General features: G+C 37.7%; 1 protein-coding gene across 2 annotated transcripts in view; it reads right to left on the bottom strand.

The window, feature by feature from the left end:
• The window catches only part of LOC117406949 (prolactin receptor-like), a 34,613-nt gene extending 31,476 nt beyond the window's left edge, over positions 1-3,137 (bottom strand). Inside the window, exons 1-2 of one of the 2 annotated variants that reach the window (XM_034011418.3) lie at positions 2,737-3,137; positions 1,794-1,900 (exon numbers count right to left, since the gene is read on the bottom strand). In XM_034011418.3, coding sequence (XP_033867309.3) covers positions 1,794-1,841 — 48 coding nt within the window. In that variant the 5' untranslated portion in view covers positions 1,842-1,900; positions 2,737-3,137. The remainder of the gene's footprint in view (positions 1-1,793; positions 1,901-2,736) is intronic. The other variant, XM_034011419.3, reaches the window with a different exon arrangement.
• Between the last annotated feature and the right edge of the window lie 21,540 nt (positions 3,138-24,677).

The raw sequence follows: 24,677 nt of genomic DNA, 5'->3' as shown, positions 1-24,677 counted from the left end.
TCCTAAATGTGGTGTAACAGGTAGTGCGTCAATAAGGCAGCCGTTTGTTGTATTTACTTTTAAGTGATAAACAAATATGTCTTTCAAAAATAGGATTTTTCACAAGTAACTACATATTACACAGCAATGGGTAAATTTCACGGAAATCGTGAAATCTGTGATAACTGTAATGATGAGGAAAGATGCTGCAACCTACTGTAGATATGACGTCCTTTTTTTTTTTTTTTTTAAATAGCAATAGTGACTAATTCTAGTATGTTTTATTTCCCCCCCCCCCAATACAACTCCCCTGCATATTTCTATGTCAAATTGGAACCCACACCAACACATACATTAAAATGAAACCCTCTGAAAAGCCTTAGAGTTAAGCACCACTTAACCAAAGCAACGTAATAATAGAGAGTTTTCATTGATAATTACATTATAATTGTGTTTCTTTTGAACAAATGAACAGATTTTCAATTTAAACACCCTGATGGCTAGAGAGAGGCATGTCATTTTACAGAATATTGCTAAAATAATTCCGTAATTCCACAGCAACAATTCTGTTGAATACATTCAATAATTCTAATAGTTGACAGTCATCTCACTTTAGAAACATTGTTGATCATTGGGTTTTTCATCTAGCTTAAAAAGGAGTAAAGCGGTATTGTAAAATATGATCATGCCATCTATACAATCCCAGAGATGGAGGGAAGCTGTTCAATATTTCACCCACATGCACAAACCTGTCTTGAATTTGACAAAGCATTCCTTGAGGAATCCGGAAAAGGAATTATTTCGAAAGTGTTATTCTGATCTACTGTATGACAGTCTTTCCTGCTGTGCTTTGTTTGTGAAAGTTCTGAAATCCAAAACTGCTCTCACATGACAATATTAATAAATTAAATAAAAACATTTACAGTAAAAAACACTTCTTTCATGCTGCCGTTAGGATTCAATAAAGATAAACTACTCATAAGAACATTTATGAACGAGGAGGCCATTAGGCACATCAAATCTTGTCTGTTTCAGATCTCAAAACTTTGTCAAGCTGGGTCTTAAAGGATCCAAGTAATTCTGCCTCAACAACATGCCTAAGTAACCCATTGCATACCCCCTCACCACTCTGTGTTAAGAAGTGTCTCCTTCCAACTGTCCTCTGGTCCAGCTTTCTGTACTGCACTTAAAATATTGGTTAGGGTCTTTATGCTGTAGCTCGGTCCTTTAAGACCTGGGACTATTTTTCATTGGACTCTCTCCATGGTCACAATGTCCCTTTGGTGCTGTGGTGCCCACAACTGGACACAGTACACTAAGCGTGGTCTCAGCAGTGCATACAACCTCATCACAGCCTCCATGGATCTGCACTTGACATTATTTTGACAGATTTGCAAAAAGATCTCCCACTCATGAATGTGCATTTTCTGGTTTTCTAAATCTCCTGTACAGCACAAAAATACCGTTGTATTGATCCTGCTGCATTGTGCTGTGATCCTACCTGCTATAGACAGCCTCTTAAAACAAACACAGCTGTTTGGATCTACTGGTATGTACAGTAAACTCCCATCTCGAGACTAGCTCTGAATATCTCCCTATATCAGTAGTAAGACTATTTTACTCAGTCTCATTGGTAAATCTTAAAAAGTAGAAGTCTAAAATAAATTTAAAAAGATTCCCTTTCTAAATTTTGAATTTTATTTTATTTGTATATACATTTTGCTTTGTGAGCTGTGTCTCTAAGCCAGAGAAAGTACTCCAACAAAGTACTATGTAACATTTTTAAGCCATTGATTCCACGAAGGATACCTTACCTTGTGAAGAATAGCATCAATATTATTGGCTGTAGGTCCAGGAAGCATATTATTTTCTGATTGGATGCCACTATGCAGTGAGAACCACTGATTTGCAGGAAGGACTACTGAAATACAGTATGCAAAGCAGGGGTATAAGTGAATTTGACTAGCCTTAAGCTTTACTTGTAGAGTACTGATACTCTTGTGTGTCTCTTTTCAGTCCATGACCTTGTTTGAACCATGTCCTTTACTGAATTGAGCAGCCCAGAGCCTTGCTCCAGTTGTTCAATTGAACCTAATAGTTTGATTGAGTAACAAAACAAGGTTCTGAATTGGAAAAGACTAAGGCGCACTCATGGCAGCACTGTTGAAGAGCATTTAACAGGCTTGGAATACAGTTCTGAGTATATCTCGCGTGCTAATAGTACTGTAGGTAGGTTCCAATGGACAGAGGAAGCTTGTGCTTTCCCCTCTCTGGCGTTATAGGAGGACCAATAAACAAGACATGGAGATTAGACAACACTACGTTTTCAAAACGTTTTGAACAAATTAATCTACACAGCACACCACGCCATTTCATGTTCTATTACACATGCTTGTGACTGAGACTCAATGGACTTGTAACGTATCTTTGAAACATTTTTTTTGTAATGAGACCCATGCCTAATAATATATGAGTTTCCCTTTCAAATCTACAGTTCTCTTTTTACTGTATTGATGGTCAAACAAAGCATAATTCTCTACTCATAAAAAATTCATTGCTTTTCCTAACTGCACAAAAAAAGCTTCGTATTTATAAAAGACTACACATCTTTTCTGAATAATGTATTCTACTCCATAATCTGTAAAAATCTGTTTATCATTTTTTATTTACATCTTGGATTGATGTGTCGTATAGCAACCTCCGAGTCTTTGCGATATTAACACTGAGACAAGCAGTACTTACAGTACCAATTCTTACCTTGAAAGTATGTCTTAAATTAACTCCTGGCTGGCTTCTCACACGTCTGTCACAAAGTCAACTTTACAAAGCTGTAAATAGTATATCACAGTGTCTCCCAGCGCTGTGCCAGTGTGCGATGTTCTTCAGTCCAGTGCATCTGATTGAGATTGCCTTTCTTGGTCCTCGGTAAATTGTTAAATGCGCTGTTCTTTACAGACTCTAGTTTGCAATGTTACTGTTACTCTTTATGTAACACCTTCCCCGGTTGGCTTAAACGTGTATTAATTTCTATTAAATTATATAACACGTCGCCGGACACTTCCAGTTTTTACCGCAAAGGGGGGTCCTTTGTTCTGTACGGACGATTCCACCCAACGTCATTTAAACACAAAACAAAATCTCACCGCTTGCAAGCAAGCAATAACCTGCAATGTAAACAGAAGGGACTTTTATTTTGGTTCGTTTTGACTGAGGGTGCGAGTGATGCTGCATGACTCCATGACATTTGTATTTTTTAATTTATTTTTTAAACTAAATAACATTTCCTATCAAATGCAATTTACACATAAAGGTATGTCTATAAATTGTAGGTGGTCTACTAGAATCCTTATTTTATTAATCAACAGAGGTTAGCCTAAATTATTGGACTTGTATCTGAATATTAACTGCACTATGCTAAGCACCGGGTTTGCAAACTGCACAGGTGTCCTGTCATTGGTTTAGTTCTAATGCAACACCATGGATCACTTAATTTAAATAAGAAAAAAACTGCATATGAACACATATTTTAAAATGGAACAGCCAGATAGATAGATAGATAGATAGATAGATAGATAGATAGATAGATAGATAGATAGATAGATAGATATGTAAACATGTCCAGCAGTGTGGAGTAGTGGTTAGGTTAACTGGCAAAATTATTCATTCTTTAAGAGCTCATACAGTATCGATGTCTCAAATTCTAATTTGTCAATCTAGGGATATTGTGGGACAGGATATCTACATAATAAGCCACCATAGCTACGCTGGCCTCAGGAGCAACTCTTACCAATCATTAGTTATCCATATTTAAAATTAGAAATACATGTATATAAAGTGAGAGTAAAAAACATTATATAGATAGATAGATAAAGATATAGATATATACTGTGTGTGTATATATAGTGATCTTTATACTAGAAAAAGCATTATGGAATATATGAGTAATATGCAGTCTTTTTTATTGTATGTACTGTAAAATGTATTTCCAGGTTTCCAGGTAGATTACTGTGGAATTGGTCAGTATTTAAAATCTTATTAATGCACAATAACTGCTTCCTTTTGGATGTAATTCTACATTCAGATCTAATGTGTTTATTGCAGTGTTTGCGTTTGCCCAATGGTCATATACCAATAAAATGATCCCATATTTATCCTGTAATTATAATCCTAAGAAGTTGCATTTTATCTGAAAAAATGAAAAATAAAGTTTTCATGGCAGTAAATAGTAATGCATGAACACAGTCTTCCAAAAAAGCCAGGTGGCTGTGTGTGTGTAGTGAGTGAAGAGAGTGGCTCTGTTAATGCAGATTTCTATCCAAGTCCCTGGTATGCCGAGGGACTGCAAGGGTACAGTATGTTCACATAAGCCTTAGCTTGTGCAACATGGGGCAGACCTGGCAAATTGTCAGGAGAGAATTAACATTATTTCAAGCGTCTTTATTGTTTAGACTTGTTTTCCTATTAAGCTGGTAAGATTGCTGTATATCATGTGCTATTCTAGCTGGTGCGGTATTGCCAAGTTTACATTTACTAAATCTACACAGCGATGAACTCTGTACATTTTTTCTTCCTCTTTATAAAGTATGTTCTGAGCAGTGAAGAAGGTATTGCTTCTAGGACGCTCAGGCAGTAATAATAATTAAGGCTGTATTTAATTTTTTCATAGTTAATGTAATAAGGTAATCACTGCCATGTAATATAGTTCCCTGTGAAAATTCCCAATTCTGCAGGAGGTCGTTGCCCTTCTTGGGGCTGAAGTGACCGGAGACCATTGGTGATTCGGCTCTTACTTGAGCAGCGACCAGCCGGTGCACCTGCGTGCACAATACCCGACAGCAGCTACTTCTCAACCGGGTTTCCGGTCGCAGTCAGGGGAGTAGAGCCCAGCTCCTCCCAGAAGCAGCTGACAGCATGCCAGCAAACTGCGCCAGCCTGCCAAGACCAGCTGTGGTTGTGGGGAGGATGACGGTGGAGGACTTCTGCCACATCTCCATCCAGATCGCGGGAATCCACGGCACAGTACTGGTAGATGCAGGATCAAGCGTGAAGCTGGTACGGCCCGTTGTCTACCAGCAAGCAACCGGGAGGAAGTGGCGCCGCTTGGAGCCTATTGCCATGCACATTGTGACCGGGGGCCTGTCACCAATGTGGGGGAAGGGGCCCATGAAGATCCAGGTCAGGGGCCACACCGTGTGCCACAAGGTGTGAATGGCTGATGTCCAGACCCCTGCATTCGGGGCCTGGATTTCCTTCAGCAGATCAGCGGCCAGTTGGACCTCCAGAAGGGGCTCCTCCAGTTCCAATGGGGCCCTCCCGTCACATTGACTATCCTGGGGGAGACTGCTGACCCACCGGGGCAGTCTTGTGAGGATTTAATTTCTCTCTGAACGCTTCAAGTCACATGTTAACCATGAGGTGCTATTTTAAAACAAGGTAGTACCCTTATAAAATTGTACCACTGTTTTTGCAGTTTTCCCCCATGCCCCCATTTCCTATGGTTATACTGTGCATAGTTTATCCTAGTTTTCCATGGTTATTAAATATGCTTTACAATACCTTGTTGGCCTTTACAGTGCTTAATAATGCTTTACCATGCTTTCACTACGCTTTACTACACTTTGCTGTGCTTTTACTTTTATAAGGGGTAGACACACTCTGAAATAGCTGCTCATCAAAAATAAGCATTTATTATAACACTGAAAAGTTTCCAAAGTTTTTTAGTATTGATGCCCATGGCTTACAGTAACACTGAGAGGGCACAGTACATGCAGATCATATGACATCAAGAGCTACGTTTACAATGACTTCTTATCAAGTCAAAGCAGTAGATGCTCTTCCCAGGATGCACTCGGTTGCCAGACACTTTATTTGTTTTTTGAAGCGCATGATTAAAAGTTGTATGATCAGAAAAAGGGTGTCAGTTAAATTTTGGCTCAATAACACTCTGTACCAAAAACTGTGTCACATGCTAGAGACAACTTGCAAATCCTTCACAAACTCACCTGCTGATATTTAACATCCAACCAGGTCCACTCGCTATTGTTGTAAACTTAAATTATAGCCTCAGAAAACAGGTTAAAACAAGACATTTGTGCTATGACAACAGCAAACCAGTTTTTGAAAGGGACAAGTGGAAGCCAGTGGCAATTTTATACAGGGAGCAGGAGAAATAACTTCCTTGAGCTTCTTTGCTGGCCATTATCATCTTCTAGGAACACTGTTTTAAAAATAAACCTCACAACTGATATGAATTATGACAGTGTGAATGTAGCAGGGTTTTCTGGCAGGCGCTGGTGGCTCATTTGAAGACATGGGAGTTTTGGCAGCACCGGTCTGATAGTATCTAAGTGATATTATTAAATATCCCAACCTTGGCAGGTATTAACTGCCATTCTCAGTGGTACAATATGTTCCAGGGGAGTTGGCTCAACATGAACAGGGATCTTTTTCAAAGCCAGAGGGTGCACAATCATCTTTCAAACATCTATTCTTATGTTCTTATATTGGTACAGGTGCAAACACAATTCTAGTTAATAGGTGGGGGGGGGGGGGGGGGGGGGCAGGAGGAGGAGTAGTCCAAAAGTGCCGGAAGTCTCAAGTCTCATTCTGAATAGCCTGGAACTGACACATATACAGGTAGTGGACAATGGAAACACCAATGTTAAGTCACTTAATAGGGTGTTGGGCCACTGTGGAATCCTGCTCTGTGGAGTTCTCGGCGGACCGTTTTTGATGAAACTGGTTGCTTGCGCCCAAGGTTGAAATTTGCAGTCATTTGATCTGCAGTTGCTCGTCTGTTTTGCCTTGCACTTTTAATTAATGCACGGATATCACAATCCTGGAGTATGCATTTCCGCCCACTGTTGCCCTTTGCTGATGATGTCTTTCCCTCGGAGTTCCATGCCGACATCACCTTAGACACCGTTGCTCGTGAAACATCAGCAAGTTGAGCTGTCTTGGTCACTGAAGCTCCTGCCAAATGCACCCCAACAATCACCCCTCTTTCAAAGTCACTGAGGTCTCCTCTTGGAGCCATGCTAGCCATAATTATAGGCAACCAGGCCTGTCCAGCATTTTTATACATGACCCTAAGCAAGCTGGGATGTTATTTGCTTAATTAACTCATGAGCCACACCTGTGTGGAAGCCCTTGCTTTCAATATACTTGGTGTCCCTCATTTACCCAGGTGTTTCCATTTTTTTGTCCACTACCTGTATATATAACAAAGTAGGAGGGAAAAGCAGTACCTGTAGCAAGTTGTGTTTGGTTTTAATGTGACCTTTTCTCTTTATTATTTATTAAGTGTTTTTTTAAATAAAAGTGCACATCAGAACACAACCACGTGGTGTGCAGGGTGAGTCATACAGCCAGGGAAGCACAGGGGTCCCCTCTGGTAAAGGCACGGCCGGGTATTCTGGAAGGATCATCGCATTGGCTCTGGCGCTGCTTCGGGCTAGGGAGGCAAAACCGGCAGGGATTGTTTCTCCTTATTGTGCTACAGCAGACCCTGCTGGCCAGGCACCTAGTGAGCTCAGATGGATGCAGGGCTGGCCTTTGTCCTCCAGAGGCCGGTACTCACTGACATCCACTCTCGAGTTCCTAGGTGTAAAAGAGGAAGCTGGCTTGGTCATGGATTGGAGGACGACCACTGAACCTGTGGTTCTCCTGAGCTTTGTGGGTAATTGCTCTCCAAATTGTAAGTTATTTGCAGACATATTCATTGCATCAGTTTAAACAGCCAATCTTGTCATAGATCCCTCCCCAAATTCCTCCCAAATTCACGTAATGGCCCCGGCATGCTAATAAGAGTAGCTCCAGTAATATTAAAGGAGTGTCACTGGTAACTAATGCTTTCCAATGCATTACAATTCATTTGACCTATTATTATTAGCATTAGCAGCTGTATTACTGGCTCCCCACTGTTACGCTGAATACCTTTTGGTTCTTCATAGCTTGCTTTTTCTAATATGTAGACTTTTCAAATAGATGCTTCTGTCTTAATCACTCCCTGTTCTATAGGTCAAATAGTTTGGCTACAGTTAAACAATGACCTGCAGCACACAACATAATTAGGGATCAGAAAACAGCTGGTGTAAAAAATAAAAAAAAATAAAATACAGAAAGCAGAAAACACTGTGCTGCAAAGAGAATAAGTATATTGACAGAAAAGAACAATGAACAAAATACCAGGTACTCTAGGTAAAAATATATCCCAATTTAAAATCCATACTGCACTTTCTTCTTGTAGAGTTTGGAAAAACTAGTGGGTTTTAGGGTCGCCAAAGGCTCACTTAGTAAAATCACTACTGCGTGGAATGCACAGTCAGTTAGATCCAAGATCCATAACCCAATTTAAAGGAGTTGGAAAGTAAGTTTCTAAGTGGATCATCAAATCACTTTCCGATTGGCAGGTCATATGACTTGACTGCAGCTAAACCATGGGAGCGAAAATGAGCAATGACACAGGAAGTAGTCTAGCTGCATCTTCCAAATGGAAGAATACATTCCAAGCAAAGAACCCCATTAAGTTCAATGGTAGAACGGGGGATAAGGGATGATCTTGCTAGAGGTAAACATGGAGTTTAAAACATTAGTTAGCACTTCTTTAAAATGAGCTGTGAATTATTTTCTAAACAAAGTAATACTTAAGGGAAGCTGTTCCCTCGCTGCTGCACGACAAAATCGGCAAAAATAGATAACAATCCTAGTAGTGTTATTTCAGTGTCGCCCCGTCGCATCACAGAAAGGGTGAATGGTTTGTATATATAATGGTGTTATGTCTTAATGAAACTCAGTTGACTGTCTGTTAAATTTGCAGGATGTATCCTTGGTTCATCAACATAAGCGCCCAACAACAGCTCAGCCCGTTTATGTGTGTAGAACTGTCAACATCAACAGAAGGAGGAAACGTAGCTACTGTAAATTGTGTTCCTGTTTTTTTGGGTGTAACATAACCAGAAGGCACTTTGGGGACATACAGTACACTACATCTTGTTACCTACGGAACAATTTTATGTATAGAGTGCAGCAGTCACTTTCACACATGGCATGTAAACATAGAAGAAATGTAAATGCCGACAGGAAGAATTGGCGAATGTCATGTCGGTACAGTAAGTTGGATACAGGATACAATTAGTGTAACCTTCAAGTTGTTTTGTTGTGTCGTTATTATTTGTGAAGAATGTCTTTAGATGTTCTCTCACTGATTGAGAAGTAGTTTTTGTTTAAACTACTCTTGGCTAAATTGATTGCCTGAATGGGCTTTAATTCAATCTGTACCCTTATAGGAATCTGTGGCAAAGCTTTTTCATATCACAGTATAATCGTCTGCTGAAATAGGTCACCTTGTCTGCTGCTTCTTTCTTACGTTTCTTCTTGCTTATGTTTAGTTTTTTTTTTAATTAACATGTTTGTTCTTTACCCCTTGCTCTCAATTCACAGCAAGTTTCTTCATAAAATCCAAAAGCCAGTGCGGTGACTTCACAACAAAAAAACGATATCTCCCTCACATCAGATGTACGCACTCAAAGAAGCAAATTCAAATATTTATTAATTCATATTATTTTATTTTCGAGGTTAAAAGCACAAAAAACGAACATGTTTTGACCAAACAATGGCCGTCCTCAGCGTTTCTCTCATCACACAGACAACTGCATTTTATTTAACCAAATCTTAATTCATTCTCATTTAACACATAGCACCTGTCAATTATTTAATTGCATAATCATATATTTGTTCACAAAAGACCATAACAGCTGCAGTATACCCCTGATAGTAATGAATAGTATTTAAATCACTATAAGTTACAAAAAACATATAAATCAATGCCATAGATAGATAGACATCAATCCATTTACTACTCAAAATACAAAAATACTTAATTTACCAATATACCCAACTCAATCACACAATTTATTCAACTTTTATTTTTAAATCTATCAAAATGAATCCAACAAGACATAATACCAAATCACAATAGATGATAAAATACATATGCATACATGTACAACATATACACAAATAAGAACAAACACATCCACAAACACACACATATATATATAGTATATACCTACATACATATATACATACATCCATATACAATGTATACACACATACACATTCACATTTACATGTGTGTATATGAAGAAAGAAAAATAGTAACCGGGAACCAATTATCTTTCAAGTAAGTATCCTAGAAATCTTGAAAGGTTATCTTACTACATCAAGAAAGGGATTAAGCCCAACTCCTCATTCATACCAAAGGGTGTAATTGTATTGAGAGTATAAGTCCAAAAAGCCCCACGTCTCAATATATTCTGATTAATATCACCACCCCTTCTTTCTATATAGACCTTCTCAATACCAATGCATTTCAATGCTTGTGCATTGTGGTTAAATTCTTTAAAGTGTCTAGCTACCGGTGACGCAAAATCATTTTTATGTTCACTTTTATGTTCCCTCAATCAGATTTTTAACTGTTGTCTTACCTACATAACCAATTCCACACGGGCATGTCAACCTTGTGTGGATCTTAAACCTTTTCCCTGTACTTGGATGGACAAATGAATCATTTTTCATCTAGTTGTTGCAGGAGGCACATTGATGGCATGGATAACAGCCTGGTGTAATTGGGAAGAAGGGACAGGGTAGTTTAAAAGAGTTTGCATGGACTAAACGATCCTTAAAATTACATGTCCTGCCATAAGTGAAAAGGGGAGGATCCCAAAAGACAGGCAACAACTTTGAATGAGTAGAAAGTATATGCCAATGTTCACGTATACAGATTGTATAGCACTACTTTGTAAACCATATGTTGACAAGGAAATTACAGAAAACTTCTTTTTTCTTTTATATGTGGTTTTCAACAAATCATCTTTACTTCTAGAACTTACTTGTTTGTAATGCTTGTGTTAGCCAGGTATCAGGGTAACCTCTCTCTTGAAAACGTTCATCCATGGCTGCTGCCTCCCTTTCAAAATCCTCCTCCTTCTCACAAATACTGTGCAACCTATACAGTTGACTCGTTGGTAGAACCCTCTTAAATGATTTAGGGTGAAAGCTGTTCGCCATAAGCAGTGTATTTTTGTCAGTTGGTGTTCTATAAACTGTTGTTCTCAATCTATTCCCGTCCTTAAGAAAATTTACATCCAAAAAATCCATCTTTTCTTTGCTTTTAGTACAGACAAATTTAAGTAAATTAACTCTACTATTCAAAAAATCAATAAACTCCAAATCATCTTCATTACCAGACCAAATAAAAAAAACACAATCTATATAGCGTCCCCAATATTTAACATGATCTTTAAAAGGGTTATTGTCATCAATGTTATCTCTCTCAAATTTCCATAAATAAATTTGCATAATTGGGAGCCATTGTTGAACCCATGGCTGTTCCTAATATTTTTGTTCAAGCAGAAAATAATTTTTTATCAAAACCATTCAGAAAATCTTATTAACAATTCAATAGGGGGTTCTTTCTCCTCTTGTTCATCAAGGTAAATTCTTAATGCCTCTAATCCTAAATCATTAGGGATGTTAGTATATAGACTTGAGACATCCAATGTTACAAGCCAATCTTTTACAGAAATCAATGGAAGATCAATGACTTTTCTTAAGACATCAGATGTATCCTTTAAGTAAGAAGGTAAAGTTTTAACTAGAGGTGCTATATGGAAATCAACAAATTTAGACAAATGTTCTGTTAAAGATCCAATTCCTGCCACAATCGGGTGACCAGGTGGATTACTTAAACTGTTATGTATCTTTGGGAGAGTATAGAAAACTGGTCTAATCGGATTATCATTAAACAGACATTTATATTCTTGTTTTGTTATTAATTCATTATCCAAATACACCTATAGTACTGTTTGAATTTCGTTTTTAAAAAACAATGTCGGATCATGATGCAATTCTTGATAAAAACTCACATCAGACAATTGTCTAATAATCTCTTCTCTATAAGAGTGTGAGTCCTGAATTACAACAGCACCCCCCTTGTCTGCTGGTTTAATTACTATATCATTGTCATTCATGAGTGAACAAAAGTGAACAAAATGAACAAAAGTGATTATATTTATCTTGCTCTTATTGTATTACTTGTATTGCAACACTTGAAATGTATTTGCTTACGATTGTAAGTCGCTCTGGATAAGGGTGTCTGCTAAGAAATAAATAATAATAATAATAATAATAATAAATAATAATGAGTCCCTTCAAAGCCAAAAATTTGTCCTTCGTTAAATTATTATGTACTTTGTACCCCCTAGAAGTAAATACAGTATATTGAACTTTTAGTAATACATCCACATCTCTTTCAACCAGTCGACAAACTGTATTAACAGAAGCATTTGTTACTTGCGGTGTGAAAGTGCTTTTAGACCTAAAAACCGTTGTACTTCTTGGTCGGTCTTGACAATCTGACAAACCAAAATAACTTTTGAGTTTAACATTTCGAAAAAACTTAAAAAGTCAGATTTTCATCATAAAAGGGTCAGTTTTTGTTGTTGGTACAAATGATAGTCCTTTACTTAACATCGAGGACTCATCTTTAGAAATTGTCTTACCGGATAAGTTGCGGACTAAAGTCTCTGTTGAGTGGTACTTCTTAGTCTTCTTTTGTTTACCTCGTAACTGTCCTGTTATTTTCCGATGTGTGTTCCATAATGGAGTTCTGTGTTGGCTATAAGTGAGTGGGTTACGTGAAAGCCTGACGAGTTAGTAATGTTTAACCCTAACTTCCCCTTGCCCTGTGGCAACAGCTATGTCCTCCTATGGCATACTAAACAACACGGATATTATTCAGGAATCCAAACCAAACCAGTGTTCAAAAACAAATGTAACTTTTTAATAATTTTCCTAAACTGCTCTCTGTGTTTACCTCAAATGAAAGGACCTTGGCCACTTGCCATTAGGGACGTGTAAGGGCCATGGTAATGTTAAAATTGAACTGTCCCATCTGACCCCAACAGCACCATAGCTGGGTACCAGAACCCTTTCTGGAAGCCATGCCCAAGAGAAGAGTGACACCCACCAAGGGTCATGGCTGTAATGGGATGCTAAGACAAATCCTTATGTACCGAGGCAATGAGCAGGTAGGTCAACTACTGTAGACAATCCTAATTCACTATGACTCGGGCTGATAAACATAGCTGTATTCATTGTCCATAATGTAGAAAATAACTTAGTTTCCAAACTGCCCTTGATGTTAGGATGAAATAGCCCTGAAACCTGCCAGAAAAAGGCAGTGGGTCACAGGCTAGAGGTGACATAGTTTGTATATTCCATTTCAGACATTGACCTGAAAATCCAGAAGGCATTGCCAAGCCAAGAGAGACGTAATTAGTTCACTATTTAGACTATTTTAGGCTCCCCTGAGCCAGAAGTTACTGTAAGTTGTAACTGCCTGTCTCTTTCGTTTCCAAGTTCCAAGTTGACTTACTGTGAAGACAGCAGTGAACAAGTCATTCAGAAACATTGTTAAAACATGCAACTCTTGTGTTTTTAATAAAGCTCACTAACTTTGTGTTTAGTTATTTGTCTTTGGTGTTTCTTTTGATCATGGGAGATTACACACTATTTAGTCTGTCAGAGTATGTTCCGAAATATAATATTGATATACAGTAAACTGAGAACACAAATTTGTGAGGACAAGCCTATATTTGCTAGCTATGAGAAGTAATTGCATTTGAGTTTTTTTGTAAGTCTATTACTTGTGGCAAGTGGGGAATAAAGCAGTGAACAGCAGTAATTCATATATCTGCATCACTTTAAGCCTATCATATATTTGGCAAAAGGGAATAGCTACAGTATTTTTGAGTAGTTTTCCAAGCTAAAGGCTCATCAATGTGTAAAATACAATTTTTTGTATTTTAGTCTCTTGAAAGCTAGGATCTTATCAGAAGCATTTTTTTCAATTTTATATGAGATGAAATAGCTTATTGGTCTATAGGTAGTGTAAAAAAAAGAGGAAAGCTCTGGAAATGTAAATACTTACATTAAATGTTTACTCTGTTGATGTAAAAAGAAAACATTTATGTAGCGCCTTCTATCCATACCATAAGGCCCAGCATTGGTTCTATGGGGGGAAAAGAACAATATAAGCTAGTTAATATATAAATATTTTTGCCTGTGGATGTATGTAAATGTAAAACAGTTCTTAAAGTTCTGTGAATACGGCCCTTTCGTGTGTGTTTTATTTTTTTATCTCCACCAGAAGCGGAAGTTGATGATCAGTTGAGGATTTCTCAGTGAAAATAGCCTTGGACACATAGTACAGCTTGTGCTGGGATGTGGTTTTAGATGTAGATTAGTGCAGGAACAGGATCAAGGTTCCAGTATATTGCTATATCAGTGTGGCAGGGTGCCCCGCCCCTGTGCGTAGTTTTGTGTTTTCTGTTTTATGTGGTTTTATGTTCTGTTTTATGTTCTGTTTTATAAAGTCCTAATTAGGATTTTTATATCTCCTACGTAGGACTTTTTTTTAGTCCTCTGTAGGAGATATAAAGTTCTACGTAGGAGATATAAAGTCCTGCGTAGGCGATATAAAGTCTTTTGGTCTAATTATTACTGCACTATACGGTTTTAACTGCTTGCCTGTACCTGTAATGCAGTTTGAAGTTAAGTAGGGATTTCTGTTGTGTCTGTTTAACATTTATTCAGACTCAGAATTAAAGTTGGTTAGTCGTCACACTCTTGGTTTTGTTAAGGCAGTTTCCAACAGTAATCTGTTTAGATTTGCCCAATATGTAAAGAGTAACTGAAAAATACAACTACTGTACTTCAACTGCAGTACAACAATACAACTACTAAGACTACTACTAATACCGCTGCAATTTTCAATTGATTTAAAATCAGCATAAATTGATAATTAACAATAGTGCTGTTTTTAAACTGGGTTTTTGATTAGGATTTATGGAGGCTATACTTTTCAAAATGAAAGGTTAAGCACTTGAGGACTGCAAACCGCGAGTTCGGTGTCTTTTGACAAAAATAGCAAATTGCAGCAATTATGCATTTATAAATAATATGAACTAGATAAATACTTCTTGAAGCACATTTTACTCTCCATCCAGCTGAAAACTGGCATGTTTTCAAAAGATATTGCATTGGTACTAATGGTATTACAAAGAAGATAACATATAATTCTGAAAGGCATGAATAAATATAGTAGTCAGATTCATCCTTTACAAAAATGTTGTGAAATCAGCAGACCAAAAAAGAAGGACACTTAATCAGTTAAACACAATTCACACAAGAGGAAGGCCTATAAAAGCACTGGAAGAGCTTGAGGCAACGCTTTAACAAACCCATTGTGTTTCCCCTGATGAGCACACACAGCATTATCACAGGTTGCTTTGTTTGAATTGATTTTAGCCTTAGCTAGCATCCCTTGAAACTCTCCCTATCTGCACTGCATTCCCTCCCCAGTCTCCTATAGCAGATGCACCCTATTAGGACACTTGCCTGTTCTGTATTAAGGTTCACCTTTCGTCTGGTTTCAGTATTTCCAAATCATACCTTGCAGACCTAAATAAATGGTTATGCTGACTGATTCCAGCCATTCAATCATACAACCCGTCCCAATACAATTAAAAATATATGTATCAAACAACAGATGCCGGATACACTCAAGCAATATCAGCAAAACAAATGTTTAATGTTTTGACTCGATGCAATAGTGAAGCATTTACTGTTACTACATTTTTTTTTTTAAAAGGGGCATGATAACTTTACACAGGTAACTCTCATAATGTTATATCCAACCCAGTATGTTGTAAATATGTTTAGAAATGCTTTTATAGCAACACTCCAAATAAAACATTATACAAATAAACTTCAAAGTCTATAAAAAATGTTGTTTTCATATATTTATTTACCTAAATATGTCTTCTAAATAATGTGCTTTTTATTTGAGCCTGGGTATTCATTTTTGTTGTTCATATGCAATCTTGCCACCAACAAAGATGGGGCATCTATGTAAGGATTTTTTTTTTATAGTTCTGAAGCCCAATTTGTACCCATATATTACTCTGCTGGTACTCGGACCATAATGGATACTGATTTATAAGTGTTCGTACTTGTGTTTACTCGGCACACTCCTACTGTATCTAGACCATGTATAAGGAGACTTCAGAGTCCAAAAAGATTAAATGCAAAGCAACAATGAAGAAACTTTTCAAATGTGTTGCTGTCTTTTTTGATTGTTTATGTCTTATTATTAAATAAAGATATAGCTTGGTTTTTCAAATCAGTTTCTTTGGTCGTACAAAAAAATCCATAAGACTCGAGCAACGACTCTGGTAAAAATAATTGCTAAAATATCATACAGATATCATAAATAACAAAGCAATGGTTCTAGGGTTTGTAAAATGGACTGTTGTTTTTCTTTGTTTTTCCAGTTGCACTGAGAGTTGGCAGGGTTATTAATCTTGATTCAATAGAGCCTGTGCTGAGTAGTATTGCAGACGCTATGAGAAAGGACCCTTGAGATCTCAATTACTTAGGGATCCTATAAAATAAAATAGACCAAAGAAGTTCCTTGAAACAGCTGTAACTTAGTTTTGTTCAAGACCCACACACCCTACAGAGAACAAGGCTGGCTTAGGATATTCAGTTTGTTATAATTGTGGCTGGTAGGATTGCATTTCTGTGTACAGATCGGATTAGTCACAGTCAATATGTAGTCACGGGAAAAGTCACAAACATGGCTTTTGCTTTAATTGGCGAAAAACATTGAAACATGTTTGATGTACCTATGGTGAATATACAGGAATGCATTCTCTCCTGACATCTCCTATTGTTGGTCCTATTTCCCAGGTAACGATAGCAAGGTCCTTAAGTAATCAAATGTTTTCATCCTGATTTGCCCAGAAAATAAATACAATTTATTACGCTAATCTTGTAATAGTGTAATAACCATTGCTATGTTTCCCTGATAAACATTTTCCATTGCTTAATCTTCTTGAGGCTAAGCCATATTTGGCTCACAGGTTTTTTTCTTTTCAAAATTAATTACACAAAAATGAGTTTCTAGTGAAAATTAAGTGAGGATTAATCAACTTGCAGGGCCTGTCTACTTAGTTTTTTGCCTTGTTTACACTGCCTGGAGCTACAGGTTTTGGCTGCCCACCGTTTCAGTGCCTGGCCAACCTCTGAAATTCTTGCCGTGCGTCAAAGGTCACTGGGAGATTGTGGAATCATATTGTGTTTTGTTTTAATGAAACCGACGGTAACAAATAAATTTGACCAGAATCAAATGCTTTATGAATGAAAATCAGCCACAATGATAGAGAGTTTGGTAGAGGTGACGATGCACTTCCTTTTGTAGACAGTTTGGCTCCATCGAGTATGAGATCATAACCTGACCAGATAGCTACGCTCAGCCACTTGGACGAGCCATGGAAACACTGTCTTTTGTTGCCATGGGCAGTTATACCCAGGAGCGGCTGGCAGTGGAAACGGGGCATTAGTAAACACAAGCTGAAGGCTAAGGGTAACACCGTGTAACAAAAATTTTATTAGAATTTATGTCTTTTCGTTCAAATAAAGTCAGAAAAAAACAACATATGAATCAAAATTAACATGTATTTATACTAAAGTAATACAAAAATGACTACAAAAGATTTAGAAGTGAGTAGTTTTTCGAGATTTACGATTATACTGTAAATCACTTTCACGAATCAGCCCCCAAATGTAGTCTCCGTTTTCTCATTGGAAATAGGTAAATTTCAAAATATCACTGTCCTGGTCACAAAAGCAAAGTTTGTGGGGAATAATAGCCATTTTCTATACTTTTGAGGCATAAGCAATTAGGAAATAACACTTACTACCCAGGAACAAAAATTGTGTTACATAGTGTAATCACTCCCAAAGTTTCCAGGTGATGCTTCTCGATTATTGCATTTATGCAACTCTTTGAATATTAAAGTTGAAGGTGTCTTCTATATGCAGGTTTTAAAAAGAGAAAAATGTAGTGGGCTCCGAGGTGGCAGTTGAAGGAGTAAGGCACTGTGTGCTTTGTTTGAACTGAACTGTGGCAGTCACGCTCAATTCAATAGCTATAACTGCATAGCCATATATGACACATTTAGAAGTACATGAACATGGTTGGAACTTATTAGTAATAAATGAATGGCTATCTGTGCTCACAACTTTGTGTGTTGTATACATTTTAATATACAATTAAATATGCTTATGGCACACTCATGGATTATATAACAAGTGTGTAAGGACAAAGCCAGTATATTATACTGTTCTATACCATGCAAGTTCTGTACCATAAAGAACAGTGTATAACTCAGATGTTAACATAAATTTGGCTTGTTTCCCAGTACAGGTCATTGTGCACCCCCCTTCTGTTTGGGTTCCATGCATCTAATTATCACTAATCAACTAGTGGTCTGATATCAGTGCTTTGTTAAGAAATGTGCTTATTATGGAAATATATTTTAATACTAACTTAATACTTTATATTGAAAAAGTCTATTCAGTGCCACCTCACAAATCTGAAGATAATGATTAAAAATTAAAGTTTTACTTTAAGAATGAATGTCCTCCAATTAATTGATACTCAAGATTTCATAGTTCTTCACCCATTCAGCTACAACATATATCTGTTTAAATATTTTATCAATATAATGTTATAGTTTTAATTTCTAACACTGGTCTTTGTTTAAATGACAAAAAGATGTAGTCATTCTTACCTTGGATTCCACGCTCGTCTCAAATTCTTGGAAATGAAAGAACCACTAATTTTCAATGATGTAAAATTGTATTGTACTAGGAAAACTTAAAATGAATGGCTTCATATGAAAAGTTTAAGTTGATCCCATGTGTGGCAGGGCAGAAGCCATGCTGCTGTAAATAGTGTGTGGGGGGGGGTAAGGATGGCAGGGATGGGGTTACATCTGTATAAAAGAGGCCACATGTATAAAAGTGAAGTAGAAATGGTGGAGGAAGCTTGGTTCCTTTTATACATCTGGCCACTCCCCAGTTGGGGAATGTTCGAGCACTGTTCTGCTGATTAAGGGAGGTCCTGCTGACACACCTCCTATACTTGTGGGATTTAGATTCTCTAAACTAATGCCTGTTCCAGCAATAATACAAATAATATCAATGTTAAAAACCCTGACCCCAGTTACACACACCGTGGTCAGGGGCTTTTAATTCTTACTGATGAATTACCTTTCCAATTTTCATAAAACTTGGTTTGACCATATGTTTTTGAGATTATCAGATTCTGGGGCTATAGAGGGGTGTCTGTCTGTCCAGACGTCTGTCCATTTGTCCATCTGTATGTCGTACTTACAATGTTTGCAGAAATCTGGAGAGCATCTTAGGAGAGCACCTCGTTACAAAAAGGATATTGCTGCTCTATAAAAAGTGCAAAGAAGAGCAACCAGAATTATCCTGGTTTAAAAGGCATGTTGTATGCAGACAGGCTAAAAGAATTGAATCTATTCAGTCTTGAAGAAAGAAGACTACGCGGTGATCTGATTCAAGCATTCAGAATCCTAAAAGGTATAGACAATATCAACCCAGGGGACTTCTTTGACCTGAAAAAAGAAACAAGGACCAGGGGTCACAAATGGAGATTAGATAAAGGGGATTTCAGAACAGAAAATAGGAGGCACTTTTTTACACAGAGAATTGTGAGGGTATGGAACCAACTCCCCAGTACTGTTGTTGAAGCTGACACCCTGGGATCCTTCAAGAAGCTGCTTGATGAGATTCTGGGATCAATAAGCTACTAACAACCAAACGAGCAAGATGGGCTGAATGGCCTCCTCTCGTTTGTAAACTTTCTTATGTTCTTATGTTCTTATCCAATGGTCATTAAACATGGCACTAACATTATTTAGCATAAGTTACTGTGAATTTCAGAGTCTGGAGATACTGGGGTGGTGTCTGTCTATCCGAATATCCATCCATAGAGTTGTCCTTGAAATGTCGACGTATTTCAAATTGAACTGCAAAACATAAGCAGAGAACCTAAAGATCTTCAACAAAATAAGTGGTTCTAGTAATACTATTCGAAAGCCTTGGTTCGCTCTCATTTATATGCCCTAACAATTGAATCAGGAATGCAGTTGAGTATATTAGGATACTTTGCCGTTTGGTTTTGTAATGATTATTCAGTATAAAGGATGTATGAAGATGAGACAAAGTGCTTTTCAAAACAGCAAAAAGCAGTGTTGAGTTTACATGGCATTTGATATAAAATATTTAAACAAACTTTGAGTATGAAAAATGTCACCTGCAAGGAAGAGCCTGGTATTGTGTTATTCATACAAGAGTACATATTTAAACAAACAAACAAACAAATAAATAAATAAATAAACAAACAGAACTGTGTTCTGACACATGACTGATATTATATTCCACTCATGAACAAATGGGTTAGCTGTAGACTGCAATAAGGCATATTTCCATAGATGAGAACATTATATCTCAATACATTTTAAATGTAATTTAAAATTACAATAAATTAAGGGGATTTGAATCTGCTCTCGCTGAAATACAGGTGTATTAACAGGGTCTAATAATAGGGTATCCAATGGCAACCCACCTACAGATTTTTAAGTTCCCTTTGTGCTTGGCATAAAAACCCCTTGAGGTACAGTAGATTTGCAGTTTTCCCATGCTTTGCCCATGGGTACACTTGCCATGTATTTTGCTTAGCATGCCTTACTTATGATGATTTAGAATGCGTATCTGTGCTTTACCACACTTCCACAATATAAGGGAGTGGAAAACGAGTGTCCTTGAAGGGGATACAGTGTCTGACATACTGCCTTTATATTCAACCTTTCTCTGCATCCTGATTCTGCTGCTGACTGAAATGAATCAGTCTGATATCAACCAGTCAACCCCAGTGGCAGACAGAAATGATCCCAGTGGCAGACAGAAATGATCCCAGTGGCAGACAGAAATGATCCCAGTGGCAGACAGAAATGATCCCAGTGGCAGATACAAATGATCCCAGTGGCAGACAGAAATGATCCCAGTGGCAGATACAAATGATCCCAGTGGCAGACAGAAATGATCCCAGTGGCAGATACAAATGATCCCAGTGGCAGACAGAAATGATCCCAGTGGCAGACAGAAATGATCCCAGTGGCAGACAGAAATGATCCCAGTGGCAGACAGAAATATACACTAGTTTAAGGCTCCGGGGAGGTCCTAACACCCGTTGCACAGGAAATGAATCTATAGTGTGGTGGCAAGATAAATGGGTCTCACCAAATCCCCCCAAAAAAGCCTTGAAAATGAAACAATCTAATTTGATTAGCATTGGAAATGTCTGCGTTCCAAGGTAAGGAGAGCAACCACATTGAAAAGACAGCACTGGCCCTTTTTTATAGTTCTGTGGAATGTGTTGCCAGTAGTGAATAGTGTTCACATTGACAAGTGACGCCAAAGGCGTTTCACTGTGTCAAAGAGCAAGGATCGTCAAACGTAATTTGTATACATGTTTTCTGTATTATATTTGCAATCATTCTGAATAGTTTGTACTGCAATTGCTCAAATGTTGTGTCTTGTGTCATTGTAAAAAGAAAAATGACTGCTACATGAACCGTGTATGAAGGGAACAGAAAAAACACATGCAAATGAAATGGGTGTGAATTGCTCTTTAATATTGAGATCACATTTTGTAACCAGCAGTATTAACATGAACTACAGTAATGGGATCATTATTCTAATGTGCTTTTCTAAAGAAGAAAAAACAACCCCCTTTTTGTGTTGAATGAATAGCCCATTGACTCATTCAATTGTGTTAATATTGATTTCATGAATCTGGCATTGTTATAATGCTTTTTATTCTTACCATTATATTGCTTAAGTACTGTGTGATAGGTCAGCTCAGAGTAATAGAATATTATGTTCAAATGAATTTGGCTGGAGAGTAATGGTAAAATAAGCACTTAAATTACTGCCCACATCAAAAACACACACTGCTGTGATGTTTTGACTGATAAGCACATGAATGGAGACACATTTTGTCTATTTTAATGATAAATGTGTCAATATCTGGGGAAAAAATGACTAGTTCATATAATTATATGTTCATAGATAAGATACAGTACAACATATTGCAAAAAAATACATAGCTATATAGATAGATAGAAGCTATTAGATTTGTACAGTGCTTGTAAGATATATTCTTAAAGATCTGCAGAACAAAAAAGAATACATTTTGTAAATTGAATGTGTATTTTGTGCATTGTCTTGTCATCATGTGTTTTTATTATTTGTATTTTTGAAAACTATAACCTGCTGCTGTACTAGGACACCTTTGAAAATGAGCTACCTGAAGCTCATATGGCCTTCCTAAATAAATAATTTTACTATAATACAATCTGTAAAAATATGCGGCAGTATTTGTCACTTCTTCACCGCCTTCTATTATAAGAGCGAAAAAACTGAAATGGCAGTGGGCTGAACATGTAGCAAGAAGAACAGACCATCGCTGGACCAAGGAGATACTAGACTGGATCCCAAGAGATATAAAGCGACCAAGAAGAAGACCTCCAGGAAGATGGCAAGATGAAATTAGTAAACATGCTGGACCAATGTGGAGGAGGGACGCACCAGACAGGCTTTTGTGGAAGAATCTTAGGGAGGCCTTCGTCAAGGCTGAAGATGATGATGATGATGATATATATAGATAGATAGATAGATAGATAGATAGATAGATAGATATACTAAAAACTGTGCAAAACATCAATAATTCTTCACAAAGGATTATTGTATGCTAATCAGATTAATGCACTGTTCTTTAATTTGAAATCTGATGTGTTTGGTGAAAGAGCATAAACTGTGGTTTCTTAGTACCACCTAGTGTTCATTTATAGAAAGGGCTGAATATTAAAGGAAAAGTGTGAGGATGAAGGTTTTTAAGGGACATTCCCTATCGAGTGGGATGAATACACAATGTGAGGCACCACAGTAATCAGGGTATGACTCTCATTGCATCGCAGTTTACGCCATTAAGCGTAATTAGACACAGCATGCTCCTTTTATACAGGTAACCGAGGAATATAGGCTCACAGGAACATAGAATGGCTCAAACCTCTAAGCAAAGGGCATCTGTAATGAGCATCCAGATTACTAACTTGAAAAGGGGTGCAGCAGTAGAGGCGTCTGTGTCAGAAAGAAAAGTATCATCAGCAATAGCTGGTAGGATTTCTTCAGCACGAATGCAAATTAAGCTTGGTTTCTGTGCTCCAAAGGGGCACCTTTTAGATCACATCCCAGGAGATCAAACATGGTTCATTGTTCAGCATCCTGGAGAGCATCTGTGAAGGACACGTGCTTGGGCAGCTTCAGCACACTGGCTGGATCTTAGTGGAGCAAAACCCAAATGTACAGCACTTTGGTCTTGTGACGGCCTGCCTAACTTTAGATTAAATAGGGAGCTCACAACAAGACAACTGGCTTTGATGCCTCCGACTTGCACGTGACAAAACCAACTAGTTGCAAGTCACTGGTGGAGATGTGGGTGTCAGTATCATGGCTGACACATATGGGACATATGGAAAACCATTTCTGGGATTGCTATGGACATTCTTCTGTAGCATTAAAACAGTTCCAGATAGTGCTTGGCCCCAATGATTGCACATTGGGTCAAGATCACCAACAGCTTAATGACTGTGGCCAGACTGAAACATTGGGCTGATATGGGGGGCGGAATGACGACTGGGTGCGTTCACAAAAATCATTCTGCGCAGATTCTGTGCAGAATCTGACCAATTTAGCCAATGATCTTCTAAGAATGTGAACGCACCCATTGGCTAAATTGGTCAGATTCTGTACAGAATCTGCGCAGAATGATCTTTGTGAACGCACCCACTCTTCCCCTATCTCAAATACATTAGCTTCCCGTTTGAAGACCTGGGATTTGCCTTTTGTCAGCATTGCTTCTCTGCTCTGCCACCTCTGCCATGGTGTGATCACTCTGGGAACCAGTTGCCCTGATCCCCTGTCTCAAAGGCCCGTTTGTTGTCTCTCTTCAATTCTCTGAGGCCAGCTGAGTGGTTAACAATATACACACGGCAGTCTCATTTTCAAGTCTGACTCTTGCTTTGCATAGCGTGATTATTATTTTATATCGGGGGCCTTGTCCGTATTCCCTTGTACAAGGTGCAAGCACCTTTTTTTAAGTGAAAGGTGTATGTGGCAGAGATGGATTGCTCTTTGATAGAAACAGCTTAATTTATTTGAAGTCTTCCCACTGCTGATGGGAATGAGAATGTAGAGATGGGAGCCCCGCTAACAAGATTTAAGTTTTTTGCAGATATCAGGCTTTTAAAGACTGTCACCCACACCTGTGGTGGCTTTGACAGACTCACTGAGAGCAGAAACTGACCCAAGACTGTGACCGCTACTGGAAGCAGGCTGATCTTTGGGATACAAATTAAACATTTGTGAAACTCAAAAAAATATTGTAATGACTGTACAGTATTTTAAATAATATAAAGTCAGCAGAAGTATTAAACAAATTGTTAAAACACACTATTCAGAATATATATATATATATATATATATATATATATATATATATATATATATATATAATGCACTCTGTATTAGTCTATGAGAATATTGTAGGCTTCTGTGTTCCTGCTTATTCTAGTATAACAGTAGAAAAATATTATTCGTGAATCTGTGTAAGATCTGAAAAGAGATCTCCTGGTATC

Source organism: Acipenser ruthenus, chromosome 8 (genome assembly GCF_902713425.1).
Source record: "Acipenser ruthenus chromosome 8, fAciRut3.2 maternal haplotype, whole genome shotgun sequence".
NCBI lineage: Eukaryota > Metazoa > Chordata > Actinopteri > Acipenseriformes > Acipenseridae > Acipenser > Acipenser ruthenus.
Note: the sequence above shows the minus strand (reverse complement) of the source record. Positions and strands in the feature narration are given on the sequence as shown.